We start from the raw sequence: 15,780 nt of genomic DNA, 5'->3' as shown, positions 1-15,780 counted from the left end.
TATTTCTTTATTGATTTCAGAGAGGATGGGAGAGAGAGATAGAAACATCAATGATGAGAGAGAATCATTGGCCAGCTGCCTCCTGCACGCCCCCTACTGGGGATTGAGCCTGCAACCCGGGCATGTGACCTTGACTGGAATCGAACCAGGGACCCTTCAGTCCGATGCTCTATCCACTGAGCCAAACCGGCTAAAGTCATTTGGACTGGCACTGAATGTAACTTCCTCCCTTCATCACATTTCTCACTGACTTACCTGATTTCACTAAAGAAAGAAATGAGGCCTCCGCAGGGAGCACGGACCCAGGACGGAAATTCAAGTGGGCGTGGTGTGGGCCGGGCAGGAGAAGTCAAGTGGGCGGCGCGTGCAGGGACAGACAAAAGGAGCAGCGGGCAACCGGGTGGCAGGTGCATCATAGTGTGACCCCGCCGCCACACCTTGCTGCAGACCCCCGCCCCCCCCCCCCCCCCACCCACGCCTCCGATCCTGATCCCGGTCAGTGATCGCCCTCGCTCTCCTCCCTGTCCCCATGTCGAAGCTAGAGCTGATCCAGAAGGCGAAGCTGGCCGAGCAGGCCCAACGCTCCGAGGACATGGCCACCTGCATGAAGGCCGAGACGGAGCAGGGCACCGAGCTGTCCGAGGAGGAGCGCAGCCTGCCCTGGGTGGCCTACAGGCACGTGGCCGGGAGCCGCAGGTCCGCCTGGAGCAGGGGTGAGCAAACTTTTTGACTCAAGGGCCACAATGGGTTCTTAAACTGGACCAGAGGGCCGGAACAAAAGCATGGATGGAGTGTTTGTGTGAACTAATATAAATTCAAAGTAAACATCATTACATAAAAGGGTACGGTCTTTTTTTTTTTCTTTTGAGTTTTATTCATTTCAAATGGGCCGGATCCGGCCCGCGGGCCGTAGTTTGCCCACGGCTGGGCCCTGGAGGGTCATCTCCAGCATTGAGCAGAAGACCGCCGCCTCCGACAAGAAGTTGCAAGTGATCAAGGACTAACCGGGAGGAAGTGGAGGCCGAGCTGCGGGGCATCTGCACCACGGCCCTGGAATTGCTGGGTAAGCATTTAATAGCCCACGCATCGCATCCGGGGAGTAAGGTCTTCTACCTGAACATGAAGGGCGATTACTTCCGGTACCTTGCTGAAGCTGCACGTGGTGATGATCGAAAACAGACGATAGGTAACATCCAAGGAGCTTACCAAGAGGCTTTTGATATTAAGCAAGAAAGAGTTGCAGCCCACACACCAGATTCGTCTGGGGCTGGCTCGTAACTTTTCTATATTTTACTATGAGCGCCTCAATACCTCCGAGCTTGCCTGCGCACTGGCGAAAACGGCTTTTGGTGAGGCCGTTGCAGATCTCCAGACGCTGAGTGACTCACATCAAGACAGCACCCTCAACATGCAGCTGCTTAGAGACAACCTCAGCTTATGGACACCAGGCAGTGCAGAAGAATGTGATGCGGCCGACGGAGCCAAAAACGAACTGCAGACAGAGTGTCATCCTTCCTCCCTCCAGAAGCCTTTGTGCACATCTGCATCCCTTACTCCATGTGGGTTTCCTAGAGCAAAGAAACCCACTCATGTGTATGGCAGCAATGGCTTATAGTCCTTTCACACTGCAGCTGTGGGAAAACTCCATTCCTTGATTTGTGCTTGTCTTGGCCCTCCTAGTGTGCAGTTACCAATGTAGAGAAGTTCATTTCACATAAACACAAGTAACTTCCAAACACTTACAGAGAGGACTAAACACGTATTTGGTATTTAAGTCATCTGAACCAGTTCTGCAAGTGACTGTGTTTTGTATTACCTTTTTCCCACTGGCTGGTATGGCTCCGTTGGTTTAGTGTGGTCCTGTGCACTGAAAGGTCACAGGTTCAATTCCCTGTCAGAGCACAATTCTCAGTGCTTGTGAGTAAATAATATATCCCAGGATTAAAACCTGGAGGCTAATACACTACAATGAGGAACTACTCTAGCATGGCAAGAGATATATAGTGAACATGACACATGCAAGAGGCAGCCAATGGATGTTTCTATCTCCCCCCCAACCCCACCCCGTTCCTATCTTTCTAGGAAAAAAAATCAATAAAAACATATTTTTTTAAAAGGTATACCCTACTGTGGATCAAGGTAGGGTCATCATTTTTGTGTGACCAATAAAATATCCTTCAAGACCATTTAGCATCCGGTATTCTGATTCTATGCTCACCAGAGAGCCTTCTGATTAGTAACTTGCCCTCCTATTTACCTTTTTCTCATCAGGAGATATTCTTGACCTCCATGTAGCCACATAAGTACTGGAAATGTGGCTAATCTGAATTGAGATGTGCTGTATATCCACCCCAGATTTTGAAGACTTTGTATGAAAAAGCAAATGGAAAATATCTCAGTACTAACGTTATATTGATTACATGTTGAAATTATAAAAATTTTGGATATACTGGTTTAAATAAAATATAGTATTGAAATTGATTTTACCTGTTTCTTTTTACTTGTCTCAGTATGGCTACTGGAAATTTTTAAATTACTTCTATAGCTCATATTTGTGGGTAGTATTACATTTCTATTGGAGATCACTGATGTAGTATATTGAACAATACTGCAGTCAATGTAAATATACAACCTCCCTTTAAACTATTACATTGAGTTGAGTATTATTCATCTTTGTTTTCCTAGCACTTAGGTACCTTAAGCAAAAATATTAGAAAGTCTAGTAAATGTATGTTCTTCCACAATTTATGGCTTTGACCAGTAGCTTATAGGCCTCCTTGCTCTAAAAAGGATTTATACATAACCTCTCCATTGTTTCCTTCATCTGTTCATTACAAACAACTTGTAAAGATTGAACACAGAAAAACCTATAAGAAAGTAATTTTCAGTTGTGTGAACTAAAAATAATGAAAAATAACTAATCTTATTAAGTGAAAGCTCATAACCATATAGCACACTGTATTTTATGAAGGACAGAGCCTCAGAAACAGATTGCGGAATTGATATTTCATCACTATACAGTGGCCTACATTATATATCCTCTTATTTGTCCCTGAACTCCAACAGCAACCTCAAGGCTGACATAGCAGAGTGTTTAAAGGGAAAATAGATTATACAAAAAAGGAGGTTTATCATAAGATCAGTATAATGCTTTGGCCTCACAACATACACCAGATGGCAATAACCACTTCCTCAGCAGGTAGCTTCTATGTCCCAAGGGTTGTAAAAAAACAAATTAACTATCAACTTCTCCTGCTAATAATTAGTTTTTTAATATTGTGGCAGCATCAAAATAGCACCAAGACAGAATTCCTCAACATAAGAAGAAGGAAAAAAAGTATACCCTACTGTGGATCAGGGTAGGGTCATGTTTACTCTGTTCAAAGGAAAATCCTTTTCTGAAAAATGATGTTATCCAACAGAAAATCTTGGCTTCTCAAAATACAGATATGTTCTCATTTCTCATTTTAAATGAAGTAAATGGCCTTGGTTTTACCCAATTTTGTGGCTGTTTTGTTAAAGACATTGAAAATGCCTGAGAAACTATTAAACATTAGTTTTACTGAAGTTAAATATTTACAGTTCCTAATTCTATAGAATCATCGACCCATACTTTAATATTTTTCTAAAAATTGTTTAAACAAGCCCTAACCGGTTTGGCTCAGTGGATAGAGCATCGGCCTGCGGACTCAAGGGTCCTGGGTTCAATTCCGGTCAAGGGCATGTACCTTGGTTTAGGGCATATCCCCAGTAGGAGATGTGCAGGAGGCAGCTAATCGATGTTTCTCTCTCATCGATGTTTCTAACTCTCTATCCCTCTCCCTTCCTCTCTGTAAAAAATCAATAAAATATATTTGGAAAAAATAAAAAAATAAAAATTGTTTAAACAAGAATTCAGTTGTCTTCTCCACCTTCCATAGCTCCAAAGAAACCTTTCTGGTGTACAAGACAAACTGAAGCAAATATTCTCTAAAAGGTGACTTACTGATTTCAATAAAAAGTGTAATTTGATGACAGTTCTGCTTCAATGATGTGAGGCACTTCTACCAAACTACAATTCCGTTGCCCTAACTAAAAGAAGAAAAAATTCTAAGTCTGCAAGCTGACCTCTACAAAATTCCTGCCATGAAACCATTCTTTCCTTCCAGCAAAGAAAAAGATCCTACACGTTGAAGTTCTTCATCATTTTACATGTGGGCTGCATGTCATTCTCCAATGGTCTCCCTCTCGCTTGGTTGCTCTATGTATTTCCCATAACTGATTCGTCCTTGGATACCGACTTTCTAACTATTGAGACTCAGACCGATCCAGCCATTCTGGCTTTACGACAGGGAATAGAAACGACAAGGAATAGCAGGCTTCGGACCAGACGCCAAGGGCACCCAACTGCCATCCGGAACCAAAACCCGGACAAACAAGAGGTTGGGAAGCAAAGTGGCCTCAAGCCAATGACCTTTCCCCCTGACCTTGAAAAGGTACATACACACTGCCGCTCACAGTCCCTAAACTGAAGGGTATTCACGAATGTGGAACTAAGAATAACTCAATATTTGGAATTAAAAAGAAAACAGAAACTAAATCATAAGCGACGGCTGCATGAAGAAAAGGAAGGTTCCAAGGCCCTGACAGGCGAGTCTGAATGTGCAGTAGCTGGAAAGAGGAAGAGGGAAGCGGAGGGAAGACACCGACACCTTCCGCCGACCTCAGGCGCCTGGCGTCCCGGGGAGACGGCTACCCTCGGTGCGCATGCGCAACTCGCGGAGGGAGCGTGGCGGGCGCGCGCCTGCCGCGGGGATCCGGGGCCGCGAGGGTGGGGCGGGAGCACGTGACCGGCGTTGCGGCTTTTCCGGCCCGAGCCGCGGCGGTTCGGAGAGCGTCGGTGCAGAGCAGTTCGGTTTAACCTGGGTTTGTCCGCAGGCCTGACCACTTCTTAGTCTCCCTGCTTCTCGTCTCTGCTCTTGAAGCCAGGATTCTGGTTTGGCAGACCTTTTTCCCACTGAGTCAAATTAGGGCACCTGAGGGGACTTCCGGTCAAGATGGCGGAGTGAGTAAACAGTCTCTGAGAAGCTGAAAATGTGTCCAAGGTCACAATTTTTTTTTTTTTAAATGAGGGGCACAAGCTGAAGTGGTGCTTTTTCTGTCTTTTCCTCCATAGCTAGAGTGCCACTGCTCCAATTTGAAGTTCTGTGGCTCTCCCCGCAAGGCGATCAAAATCTTGTTCCTACTGCTTGAGACTCCAGAATCTGTAGGGCACCCTGTTGTAAAAATAGTACCCTTAACAAGGGGGGGGGGGGGGAACGGCTTCATATCTCAAGGATTGAGGGCTTGGGGAAATTAAGGTAAAAATTTAGAGAGGCAAGTGTCCCATAGTAGTAGGACACATAATTTACCTCAAAACACGCATCCCAGAAGAACACTTTATTCCAATTTAAGCATCTAAAAGCATTTGAGCACTTAAATAAACTCTCCCCATCTGTTTATTCAAGCCTCCTGTCAAGAATCTGAAGTAGTGCCCCAGCCGGTTTTGCTCAGTTGGTAGAGCGGCGGCCTGCGGACTGAAGGGTCCCAGGTTCGGTTCTGGTCAAGGGCACAGGCCCGGGTTGCGGGCTCAATCCCCAACCAGTAGGGGGCGTGCAGGAGGCAGCAGATCAATGATTCTCTCTCATCACTGATGTTTCTATCTTTCCCTCCCTCTCTAAAATCAATTTAAAAAAAAAAAGAATCTGCAGTAGTGATGCCTTACCTGCATGATGGGGTGGGTCCACCCCAGAGGAGTAGGCAGAATGAAGGGACTTGGAGGAACGCGATCTCAAGGCTGGACAAGAAAAGGAAATGGGGTAAAAGCAAATCAGATGAGGCTTAATTCTAGAGTTCTGATCCACACACCAAAGGCTACAGCCTAGGAACCTTGGCAGTGGGGAAGCAAACAATCGTGCAAAAGGATAAAATGCCAAATATGTCAAAACAATAAAAAAGGAAATTTAGCCCTCGCCAGTCTGGCTCAGTGGATAAGAATGTTGGCCTGCAGACTGAAGGGTCCCAGGTTCTATTCCGGCCAAGGGCACATGCCCAGGTTGTGGGCTTGATTCCCTGTAGGGGGCGTGCAGGAGGCAGCCGATCAATGATTCTCTCTCATCGATGTTTCCATCTATCCCTCTCCCTTCCTCTCTAAAATCAATAAAAATATATTTTTTAAATAAAAAAAAAAGGAAATTTAGCTCCACATATCCCATTACACCGTAGATAGCTTGGTACAGAATAAATAAATAAGCCCCCTGACCTGGAATCCTATTCAGAAAGATTTCCCTTATTTCCTACAAATATAAATCCTCAACATTGCAGGTAGGAATTCATTCTTAACTCAGAATGTTCTCAGGAAACCAGAGGGGAGTGTGTGCTCAGCTAACGATGGATGTGTTTCCCTGCCGGAGTTGCACTGCCATGGTACTTGCGGCTTCCCTGGCCGATGCCAGTTTCCTCAGGAGCAGCTGCCATTGGTTAAGTTTAGCTGCTTCAGCTGCAGTTCCTTCCATTACACTTACAGCTTCTTCTGCCAATCCCAGCATTCCTCAGTCAGCTACCGTATCTATATAAATAACACTGAGTTCCACTGAGCCTGTTGTTGGTGTCTCCATGCCAAAAGGACAGGACTCCAGGAGAAAATGCCTCCAAGTGGAGAAACCTAGTAGGGCCTTTATGAGTTAACTCTGGGGCTGTGGACTATTCAAGGAAAGTCACAGCTAAAGTGCAGGGCACAGCCCTAGCCTGTTTGGCTCAGGGGATGGAGCTGGGCCTGCAGACCAAAGAGTCCCGGTTCTCCCGCCAAGGGCACGTACCTTGGTTGCAGGTTCCTCCCCAGCCTGGGCTCCTGCAGGAGGCAACCAATTGATGTGTTTCTCTCACATCTCACGTTGATGTTTCTCTCTGTCTTTCCCTCTCTCTTCCACTTTCCCTAAAAATCAATGGAAAAATATCCTCCGGTGAGGATTAACAACAACAAAAATAATAAAGTGGAGGGCATAGATCATGCATGGCCTCCTACAAGATGGTGCAGTCTGAGTATGTAATAGGATAATCAGAGGTATAGAGAAGCATTTACAGTGTCAAAGTAACTTCTTTTTTCTTGTTCTTTCTCTTTTTTAAATATATTTTTTTATTTCAGAGAGGAAGAGAGAGGGATAGAAACGTTAATGATGAAAGAGAATTGTTGATCTGCTGCCTCCTGCATGCCCTCTACTGGGGATGGAACCCGCAATCTGAGCATGTGCCTTTGACCTGAATCGAACTTGGGACACTTCAGTCCTCAGGCTGATGCTCTATCCACTGAGCCAAACTGGCTAGGGCTGAAAGTAACTTCTTGAAGAGCTAAAATAGGTTGTTTTCACCAGTGTTGTGTGCCTACTAGTATTTAGTGGCTTGTGTCCAGTATTGACCAGTAATATGGATGTGTCCATTGCATAAGTGACCAGGTCCAAATGATGCCTTAACAAAAATGTAAATGAGTAAACATTCACAAAATTTAAAACGTCAAACTTGCTTCACTTCCTCTTAATCAGAATTGATTATAGAGTAAAACCTGCTTCAGGGTCTTATCACCCAAAAAAAGTGGTTAGATTTGTTTGAAATAAAAATATTTTACTAGTACATAATCATTTTAAAGATTCTCTTGGAGAGTAACTCATTTTGTAATTTCCATTTTGTGGTATAACCTGTTCTCCAAGTTAGGGTTGTTCAATAGACTAGTAACACAAGTAGCTACCTGGGGGCAAATTACCCAAGCCAGGCTCTCAAATCTTAGGCTGATTAATACATGAATAAGGAATGCAGCAGAATGCTATTAAGCAACAGCTGCAGAATATGATTGCACCCAGTCCTAGGAGGAACAGAGAGGACATTTTCAGCAGTTGGGAAAATAAATGTCCTTGAAAAGCCTCTTTAAAATATAGAACAAGGCATAAGCAATAAAATTGTTTTGAATTACAATCTCTCAGAACTGCTTCATTATCTAATACTCCCACCAAAAACTTTTAGTAGTTCTGCTATTTCCTTTAACCAAGAGGGGAAAGGCTTTTAATGTTTTAAAGATGTAACACACACAAAAATACCCTACTAATTTCAAAAACAATTCCTGTAGTTAAAATATGCTTCAATATTTTCCAACTCTTCAGGAAACAGAGTTGCGTAATTAATATACCTTTTCAATATTAAACTGTAAGACAATCATGAAAATATTACCTAACATTATACTTCTACCTTGACTTGATAAAATACATTCCAGAGTTGCCTAAAATGAAACATTATAAAAACTACTTATCACAAGAAAACCAAGAGAGCAGAAAAAAAACATTGTTTGGTTCAGGTTTGATTTGCTCAAGGTAAACATGCAAGAATTATGTGTTTGTATTTAGATTATCGAAGGGTCCTAAAGATAAACATACAGTATAAATGAAGAGTTTGGACCCATTTTACAAAACTACTGATGTACAACAGGTTTATAACAACTTTAGTTAACTACAAGTAATAATTACTTCAACTGTAGGTAATAAAGTTATTACTTCAAATCAAAATACAAAAAGTACTGGATCAATTTGCAACTCCAAAAGAAAAATTAAGAAAATCCAGAATTTTTTTCTGCTTCTTGGAAAAAAAAATTAAGAAGGCAGATCATGAGTTAATTATTAAATTGTAATGCCTCATATCACACCCAAGTGTTTAAATTAAATGATTTAACTTTAAGCTGTTGCTCAGTTTTTTAAAAAGATCTTCAATGCCCCCAATGGTGGTGTTCAAAAGTGAATATCATACACTGAAACTAATCATTAACAACAAATCTTCAATTTATTTGAAGCAATTCAGTTTCAAAAACTTTAAATTACAGCAGTCTCAGAAAAAACAGGGAACAGTCAGAAACAATAAAGGAATACTCAGAAGTACTGCATCTTTTTGTTTGTTTTAACACTGTAATGGCTTTATTCAAAACACAGTTGCACAAAAGTATTAACTTCAAAGATTTTTGAGTTTTGAGGAGTTTAACACACTATATACACACTGCCATACAAAGAAGCATTAAAATAGGACCGAAAACTTCTACAAAATATAAAACCCACCCTTATTTGCATGAAAATATCACCCACAAAGCTAAATAAGTCTTAAAAGTTATTTGGAGGCTCTTAAGTGTTGTTTACAAACCAAAGAACAATAATATTGATTGCACAATAAAATGATTGATAAGAAAGCCAGTATATAAATTTAATTTTAAAAATAAGTATTTTATAATCTGGCAAACAATGTGATGAGAATTCTTAGGGACTAAAACAAGGGATTTCAGTTGTTAAAAAGGAATAAAATGTTAGCTATTTGGATATTCGAATCCCCCCACTAAACTTATCTCAAGAGTTTTAGTTCAGTCATTTTGTGCCACTTTTTTAGTTTAAGCTAAAGCAGTACTATACTCAGTAATTTAAATGTGTCCCAGTATGAAAGTGTAACTTCAGTTAATTTGCTGACACTAACAAAAAAACTTACAAATATTCAAAACCAAAGGGGGAAAAATTTAGAGAGCCAAGATTAAAAAAGCAATTGCCTTGAACATGGAGCCTCCATAACAAAAAGGGAGATGAACGTATCTACTCATAATCAGTAGCCATATAAGAAAACACACTCGCACTTTTCCCAAATATTTTTCTGTTTTTAATGGACATCCACTTGAAAACAAATCTTAATATGGATTTAGTTTCAAATATTTTTCCATTGCCTAATATATTCCAATCAAATGCTAAATCTGATAATGCTTTAAAACTATAGAGAGAATAATTAAAGGTTCTACTCAGAAAAAATGAGAAATGCTTGCAGAGTGGTAGCTAAGTCATTTGGGAAGCTAACTTGTAATTTGATTTGAATGTCTCATTAATTACCAACAGGCAAATTATTCTGACTTTTGAGGAACACTATTGCTGCTTCCAAAAGCCCATCTGCTTTTCTTTCTTCATCCTTCTACGGTCTGTATATCTTGTCAACCAAGAAGGATTTCCAGTAAAACTGCATAGATAATAATATTCATATCTCAGAAAATACTCAGTTTGTTTCACTTAGCTTTTTGAAAACTGAGACAGGTCTGAAAAGGTAATTGAGGTATAAGAATAAAGGTTTTCCTGGGTATTCATAAGTTTCCGCCCCCCATTTTTTTTTTTTTTTTTGAGGAGAGGGAGGAGAGTGAAACAAGAAAGGAAGGTTATCGTAAAGGAATTGTTGAAAGAAAATGAAAAAATGCACACTTAAAAATAAAACAAAAACCAACCATTAGCATGTCATGATCTTCATTCAGCTTGAGAACAAAGGGCTTCTCTGCATGTCTCTGAACTTACGATAAGCAATTTTTCCTTCAAAAATAAAATCTTATTAGCCACCTGGCTTAAAGGTTTCAGAAGCCTCCCCCAAAGCCAGGAACTATGTTGTTGAATAGAACCTTTACTATTCTGCTCCTACTTTCCAAGTTACTCATGTGACAAAAGAGCACCCAAAATCCCTTAGCCAAAAAAGGCATTGCCTTCAAAATGAAGATCTCTGGGTCACCTCTAAAAATATAACCAACTTATCATTCAGAAGACTATTTTTATTTCATATTCCAGCTGACTGTGATTTCTGTTAATTGATAAATAACTTTAAAACCTTATGAATGAAATGCACCATACTATGCCTGTGCAAAAGCCATCATGTTTTAATTATGGGCTAAAATGACTAAGAAGTAAACTTGTATTAGAAAAATTAAGATTCTAAATAAACTGCTAGGGAATTTCACGAGGTCAATGAAAATTTTTCTCTACATATAATATCATTAACAGACTAGTAAATCTTATTTGGAATGATAAGGCAAAAATAGTAAAACCACACTTTTCCTATAAAAAGTTACACATTATCTTATGTAGGGATAACTATTATACATAAAGAAACAAGATGTGACCACTCTATTGCACACCCAGGAATTTAGGGAATCTGGTCTTAGAATGATCTAGTCATCTTCTTCCTCTCCATCATCTTCAGCATCTCGTTTCCGCTTTTCCCCTCGAAGACCTTCTTCTGAAAGAAGAGTGAAAGGAAAAGTATAAAACACTTAATTTTAGCAAATAAATATTTGTTAAATTACAGAGTTTGGATCTATCTTAGTAAAAAGTTAATGGCGTAAAAAATGAGAGGTTAAGTGTCCTCTGTGAATTTTTCAACTTCAGTTGAAAGAACTTAATAGACTTAGAAATCCATAAATAATGGCAGCTTGCTATGCACCCTTGTGGCCAAATCGTGAAGTACAGGTCAAGAAATTAAGGGCTTGCCCTGACCAGTTTGGCTCGGTGGCTAGAGCTTTGGCCTGTGGACTGAAGAGTCCCAGGTTCAATCCTGGTCAAGGGCATGAACCTTGGTTGCGGGTACATCCCCAGTAGGGGGTGTGCAGGAGGCAGCTGATCGATGTTTCTCTCTCATGGATGTTTCTAACTCTCTATCCCTCTCCCTTCCTCTCTGTAAAAAATCAATAAAATATATTTGAAAAAAAAAAAAAAGAAATTAAGGGCTTGATTTAATGGACTTATTAGTTAATTTTAAAATTTATTTTGAAAGTCCTAGGTAGAGTACCAGAGAACAAATCTAAAAAGGGAATTATCGAGTTCAACTGTTCTTCCCTTCTAGAGAAGCCTTCATCCTCTCCAAAATGTAAGACCCTGAAAAAATTAATAAACTGAACTCAAAGATCCATTATCTTGCCTGGCCAGTGTCTCAGTGGTTGAGCGTCAACCTATGAACCAGGAGGTCATGGTTTGATTCCCAGTCAGGGCACATGCCCAGGTTTCCGGCTCGAACCCCAGTGGGCAGGGTGCAGGAGGCAGCTGATCAATGATTTTTTTCTCATCATTAATGTTTCTATTTCTCCCTTCCCCCGTCCTCTCTGAAATCAACAAAAATATATATATTTTTTAAAGAAATCCATTATCTCTTTATTCCTACTTTTAAAATAAATGTTATAAGCTGTTTTTTGATTGGAATTAATGAATACCCTGAGAAAAAAAGAGGTTTTATGCCTTTCAAGGGAATTCTATTATGTTGCCAAAATCAAAGAGATCAGTAGTAATTTTGAACTATAGAGTCAATCTTTAAAGTCCATGAATAGCTGTAACTTTAATTTTAGGATATCTTTTTCTTGTTTTAATCTTTATCATTGAGTATTATAGATGTCTCCCCCTATCTCCCCTCGCCCCAACACACACACACTGCCCTCCTCCACCTGGATCCTGTCCCACCCCAGGCCTTTACCACCCCATTGTTTGGGTCCACAGGTAATGCATATATGCATATAAGTTCTTTCATTAACCTCTTCTAACCATCCCCTCCCCTCTTCCCTCTGAGATCCATCTGTCTGTTCTATGCTTCCATCCCTTTGGGTCTATTTTATTCATTAGATTCCTTGTTCATTTATTTTCATTGTTTAGATTCAATTTTTGATAGATATGTATTTATTGCCATTTTATTGTTCACATTTTTTATCTTCTTCCTCTTCTTAAAGAAGTCCTGTCAATATATCATGTAATACTGGTTTGGTCATGATGAACTCCTATACCTTTTTCTTGTCTGTGAAGTTCTTTATCTGACCTTCATTTCTAAATGATAGCTTTGCTAGGTAGTCTTGGTTGTAGGTCCTTGTTTTTTTTGTTGTTGTTTTTTTTTTGCTTAAAGTATTACAAAGGGTATTACATATGTGCCCTTTTTTCCCCCCCGCCCTTGACAATCCCCTGGCCTCCCCTACCCCCCAGTGTCTTATGTCCATTGGTTATGCTTATATGCATGCATACAAGTCCTTCGGTTGCCTTGTTCTTTATCACTTTGAATATTTCTTGCCACTAACTTCTGGCCTGCAAAGTTTCTGTTGAGAAATTGGCTGACAGTTGTTTGGGCGCTCCTTGTAGGTAACTAACTGCTTTTCTTTTTCTGCTTTTAAGCTTCTCTTTGTCTTTAACCTCTGGTATTTTAATTATGAAGTGTCTTAGTGTGGGCTTCTTTGGGTTCATCCTGTTCGGGACTCTCTGCACTTCCTGAACTTGTAAGTCTATTTCTTTCACCAGGTAGGGGAAGTTTTCTTCATTATTTTTTCAAACAGGTTTTCAATTTCTTGCTCCCTCTCTTCTCCTTCTGGCACCCCTATGATACAAATGTTGGTACGCTTGAAGTTGTCCCAGAGGCTCCTTACACTATCTTTATATTTTTGGATTTTTTTTTTTTTTGCTCTTCTGATTGGGTGTTTTTTGCTTGCTCATATTCCAAATCGCTGATTTGATTCTTGGCATCCTCTACTGTTGATTCCTTATAAATTATTCTTCATTTCACTTAGTGTATCCTTCATTTCTGACTGTTCCTTTTATATGTCCTTGAAGTTCTCATTAAGTCCCTTGAGCATCCTTAAAATCATTGTTTTGAACTCTGTATCTGGTAGTTTTCTTGCTTCCATTTCATTTAGTTCTTTTTAAAATATATACATTTATTGATTTCAGAGAGGAAGGGAGAGGGAGAGAGAGAGAGAAATATCAATGATGAGAGAGAATCAATGATCAACTGCCTCCTGCGCACCCCCTACTGGATCCTTTCAAGTTGCTGCCCCAGTGCTAGAGCTCAGAGGGAGTGAGTCTGAGTAAGTCTGTGTTCGGGCCCTTTAAGAGGAACTGCCTGGGACTCCAGCAGCCTCTGCATCACTCAGCCACAATCCCCACTGGTTTTTACAACCCGAAGTTACAGGGACTTCTCTTCTTGGCGCTGGAACCCTGGGTTGAAGAGTCTGGTGTGGGGTTGGGATAGCCTTGCTCCTCACAGGGCGAGCTCTGCAGCCAAGATACCCCTTCTGATTTTTAACCATCACACATGGGTGTTGGACCAGCCCGTTCCACACCTCTGCCCCTCATACCAGTTTCAATGTGGCTTCTTTAATTCTCTAGTTGTAGGGCTTCTGTTCTTCCAAGATTTCAGGTGGTTCTGAATGATGGCTGTTCTGTGGTTTAGTTGTAATTTTGATGTGGTTGTGGGAGGAGGCAAATACTGTGTTTACCTATGCCGCCATATTGACCCTCCCCCTCTAATTTTAGAATATTTTTATGGCTAATATAACTCACCCTCTTCTTCTTCTTCTTCATCTTCTTCTTCTTCTTCCCCTTCAACATAGTCATCATCATCTTCTTCATCCTTGAAATTCAAATATTCAGTTTGAGAATAAATGAGCCATGACACATATTTTCCAGTTTGATACTTATAATTTTAAAAACACAAGATACTAATCACATTTATCTCTTGATAATTTAGAAAAGCCCAAGTTTAAAAAGCTAATTACTTCTCTGGAACTTGTTTTAAAGAAAATATGATTACAGTGCCTATTATAAGTCCTACAGAAAGTCCTTCTTTATACATATTAATTCCTTACTTTTGAAGAGCAGCTGAAATAGAAATAAGAGTCAAACTGCCCTGGCCAGGTGGCTCAGTTAGTTGGGACATCATCCTATATACCAAAAGGTTTCAGTTTGATTCCCAGTCAGGTCACATCCTAGGTTTTGGGTTCAGTCCCCATTTAAGGCACATATGGGAGGCAACTGGTAGATGTTTCTATCTCACATTGATGTTTCTTTCTCTATTTCTCCCTTCCTCTCTCTCTAAAATCAGTAAAAAAGATATCCTAAGGTGAGAATTTAAAAAAAAAAAAAGACTCAAACAAAAAATACCTAATCAAATACCATTTCTATTTCCTTCTACTTTCTCTTTAAATCTCAGTAGTCTCTGACACTCCCTTCCACTGGCTCTTAGTTTCTAAAATCAAGACCTCATTTTAAACACCCAAATTATCTCATCATAATTGAACACTTCTAGTCCCTGCTACCTGGGTACTACCATTGACTTAATGTTATCTTAGAGATGTTTGTTCTATACTTGACCATTCAGTTTTAGTTAATATTTCCCAATGTTCAATGGAATGATACACATAAACATTTGCAGTTAACTAAAGGTCATTTTTAAATTACTTAATACTATCTAGACTTAAAAGACTGATTGACAGAGAAAATAAAAAGCCAAATACAAAATAACATGAGTTCATTATTTTACTAAATAAATTAAAACTTAGGAGAAAAACACTCAAGTTGTATACTGATTCAAATTAAACAGGTTGCCTTTCTCTATGAATACCTAAGATACTTAAAAGTTCTGTTCTTCATGATGCTATAGCTCCTAACTCACTAAGGGCCCAAACAAGTTTGAGTCCTATTTTTCCTCATACTGGTTTTATATTTAAAAGAGTATCAGAGAAAAATTACCATTAATCAGTGATATCATCTATCTAACCAATGTAAGTTATTAGGAAAACAAATGAGAATACTAACAATTTCTAGTCTAAGATATTATTTTTAATAATAAAAACTTGTTTTAAATTATAAATTATGAAAACGAAACTCAATAAATTAACAATAGGAGAAACTCCCTCCCCTTAAAGATCTCACCATCTAGCAGAACGTTGCCAAATAAACAAAAGTTTTTACAAAAGTGACTACAGGTAATAATAGAAGCCTAATCAAGGTTCAAAGGTAACAGAGAAAGGAGTGACTGTCTTTAAAAATTATAAAAAGCTTCAATGAGGCAACTCCAGAGCTGAGAGTTTATTTGTGTGGTGTTTTTTTATAAAGTAGAGCCTTTTACAAAAAATAATTTCATTGATTTTTTAGAAGGAGAGGAAAGGAGAGGGATAGAGAGGTAGAAACATCGATG

At 39.8% G+C, this 15,780-nt stretch overlaps 1 protein-coding gene and 1 pseudogene across 4 annotated transcripts in view; one reads left to right on the top strand and one right to left on the bottom strand.

The window, feature by feature from the left end:
• Positions 1-529: 529 nt before the first annotated feature.
• Positions 530-1,615, top strand: LOC138996134 (14-3-3 protein theta pseudogene; annotated as a pseudogene).
• A 7,204-nt stretch (positions 1,616-8,819) lies between these two features.
• The window catches only part of ANP32E (acidic nuclear phosphoprotein 32 family member E), a 25,953-nt gene continuing 18,992 nt past the window's right edge, over positions 8,820-15,780 (bottom strand). For 2 of the 4 annotated variants that reach the window (XM_070396802.1, XM_070396799.1), the window contains exons 6-7: positions 14,145-14,214; positions 12,798-13,500 (exon numbers count right to left, since the gene is read on the bottom strand). In XM_070396802.1, coding sequence (XP_070252903.1) covers positions 13,400-13,500; positions 14,145-14,214 — 171 coding nt within the window. In that variant the 3' untranslated portion in view covers positions 12,798-13,399. Of the gene's footprint in view, positions 11,077-12,797; positions 13,501-14,144; positions 14,215-15,780 lie in introns of those variants that run through there. The other 2 variants (XM_070396801.1, XM_070396800.1) reach the window with 2 other exon arrangements.

The sequence above is a fragment of the Myotis yumanensis genome, unplaced genomic scaffold, assembly GCF_028538775.1.
Source record: "Myotis yumanensis isolate MYYU_CA2020_CCGP unplaced genomic scaffold, mMyoYum1.0.hap1 SCAF_17, whole genome shotgun sequence".
NCBI lineage: Eukaryota > Metazoa > Chordata > Mammalia > Chiroptera > Vespertilionidae > Myotis > Myotis yumanensis.
This window is presented reverse-complemented; position numbering and strand designations above follow the sequence as displayed.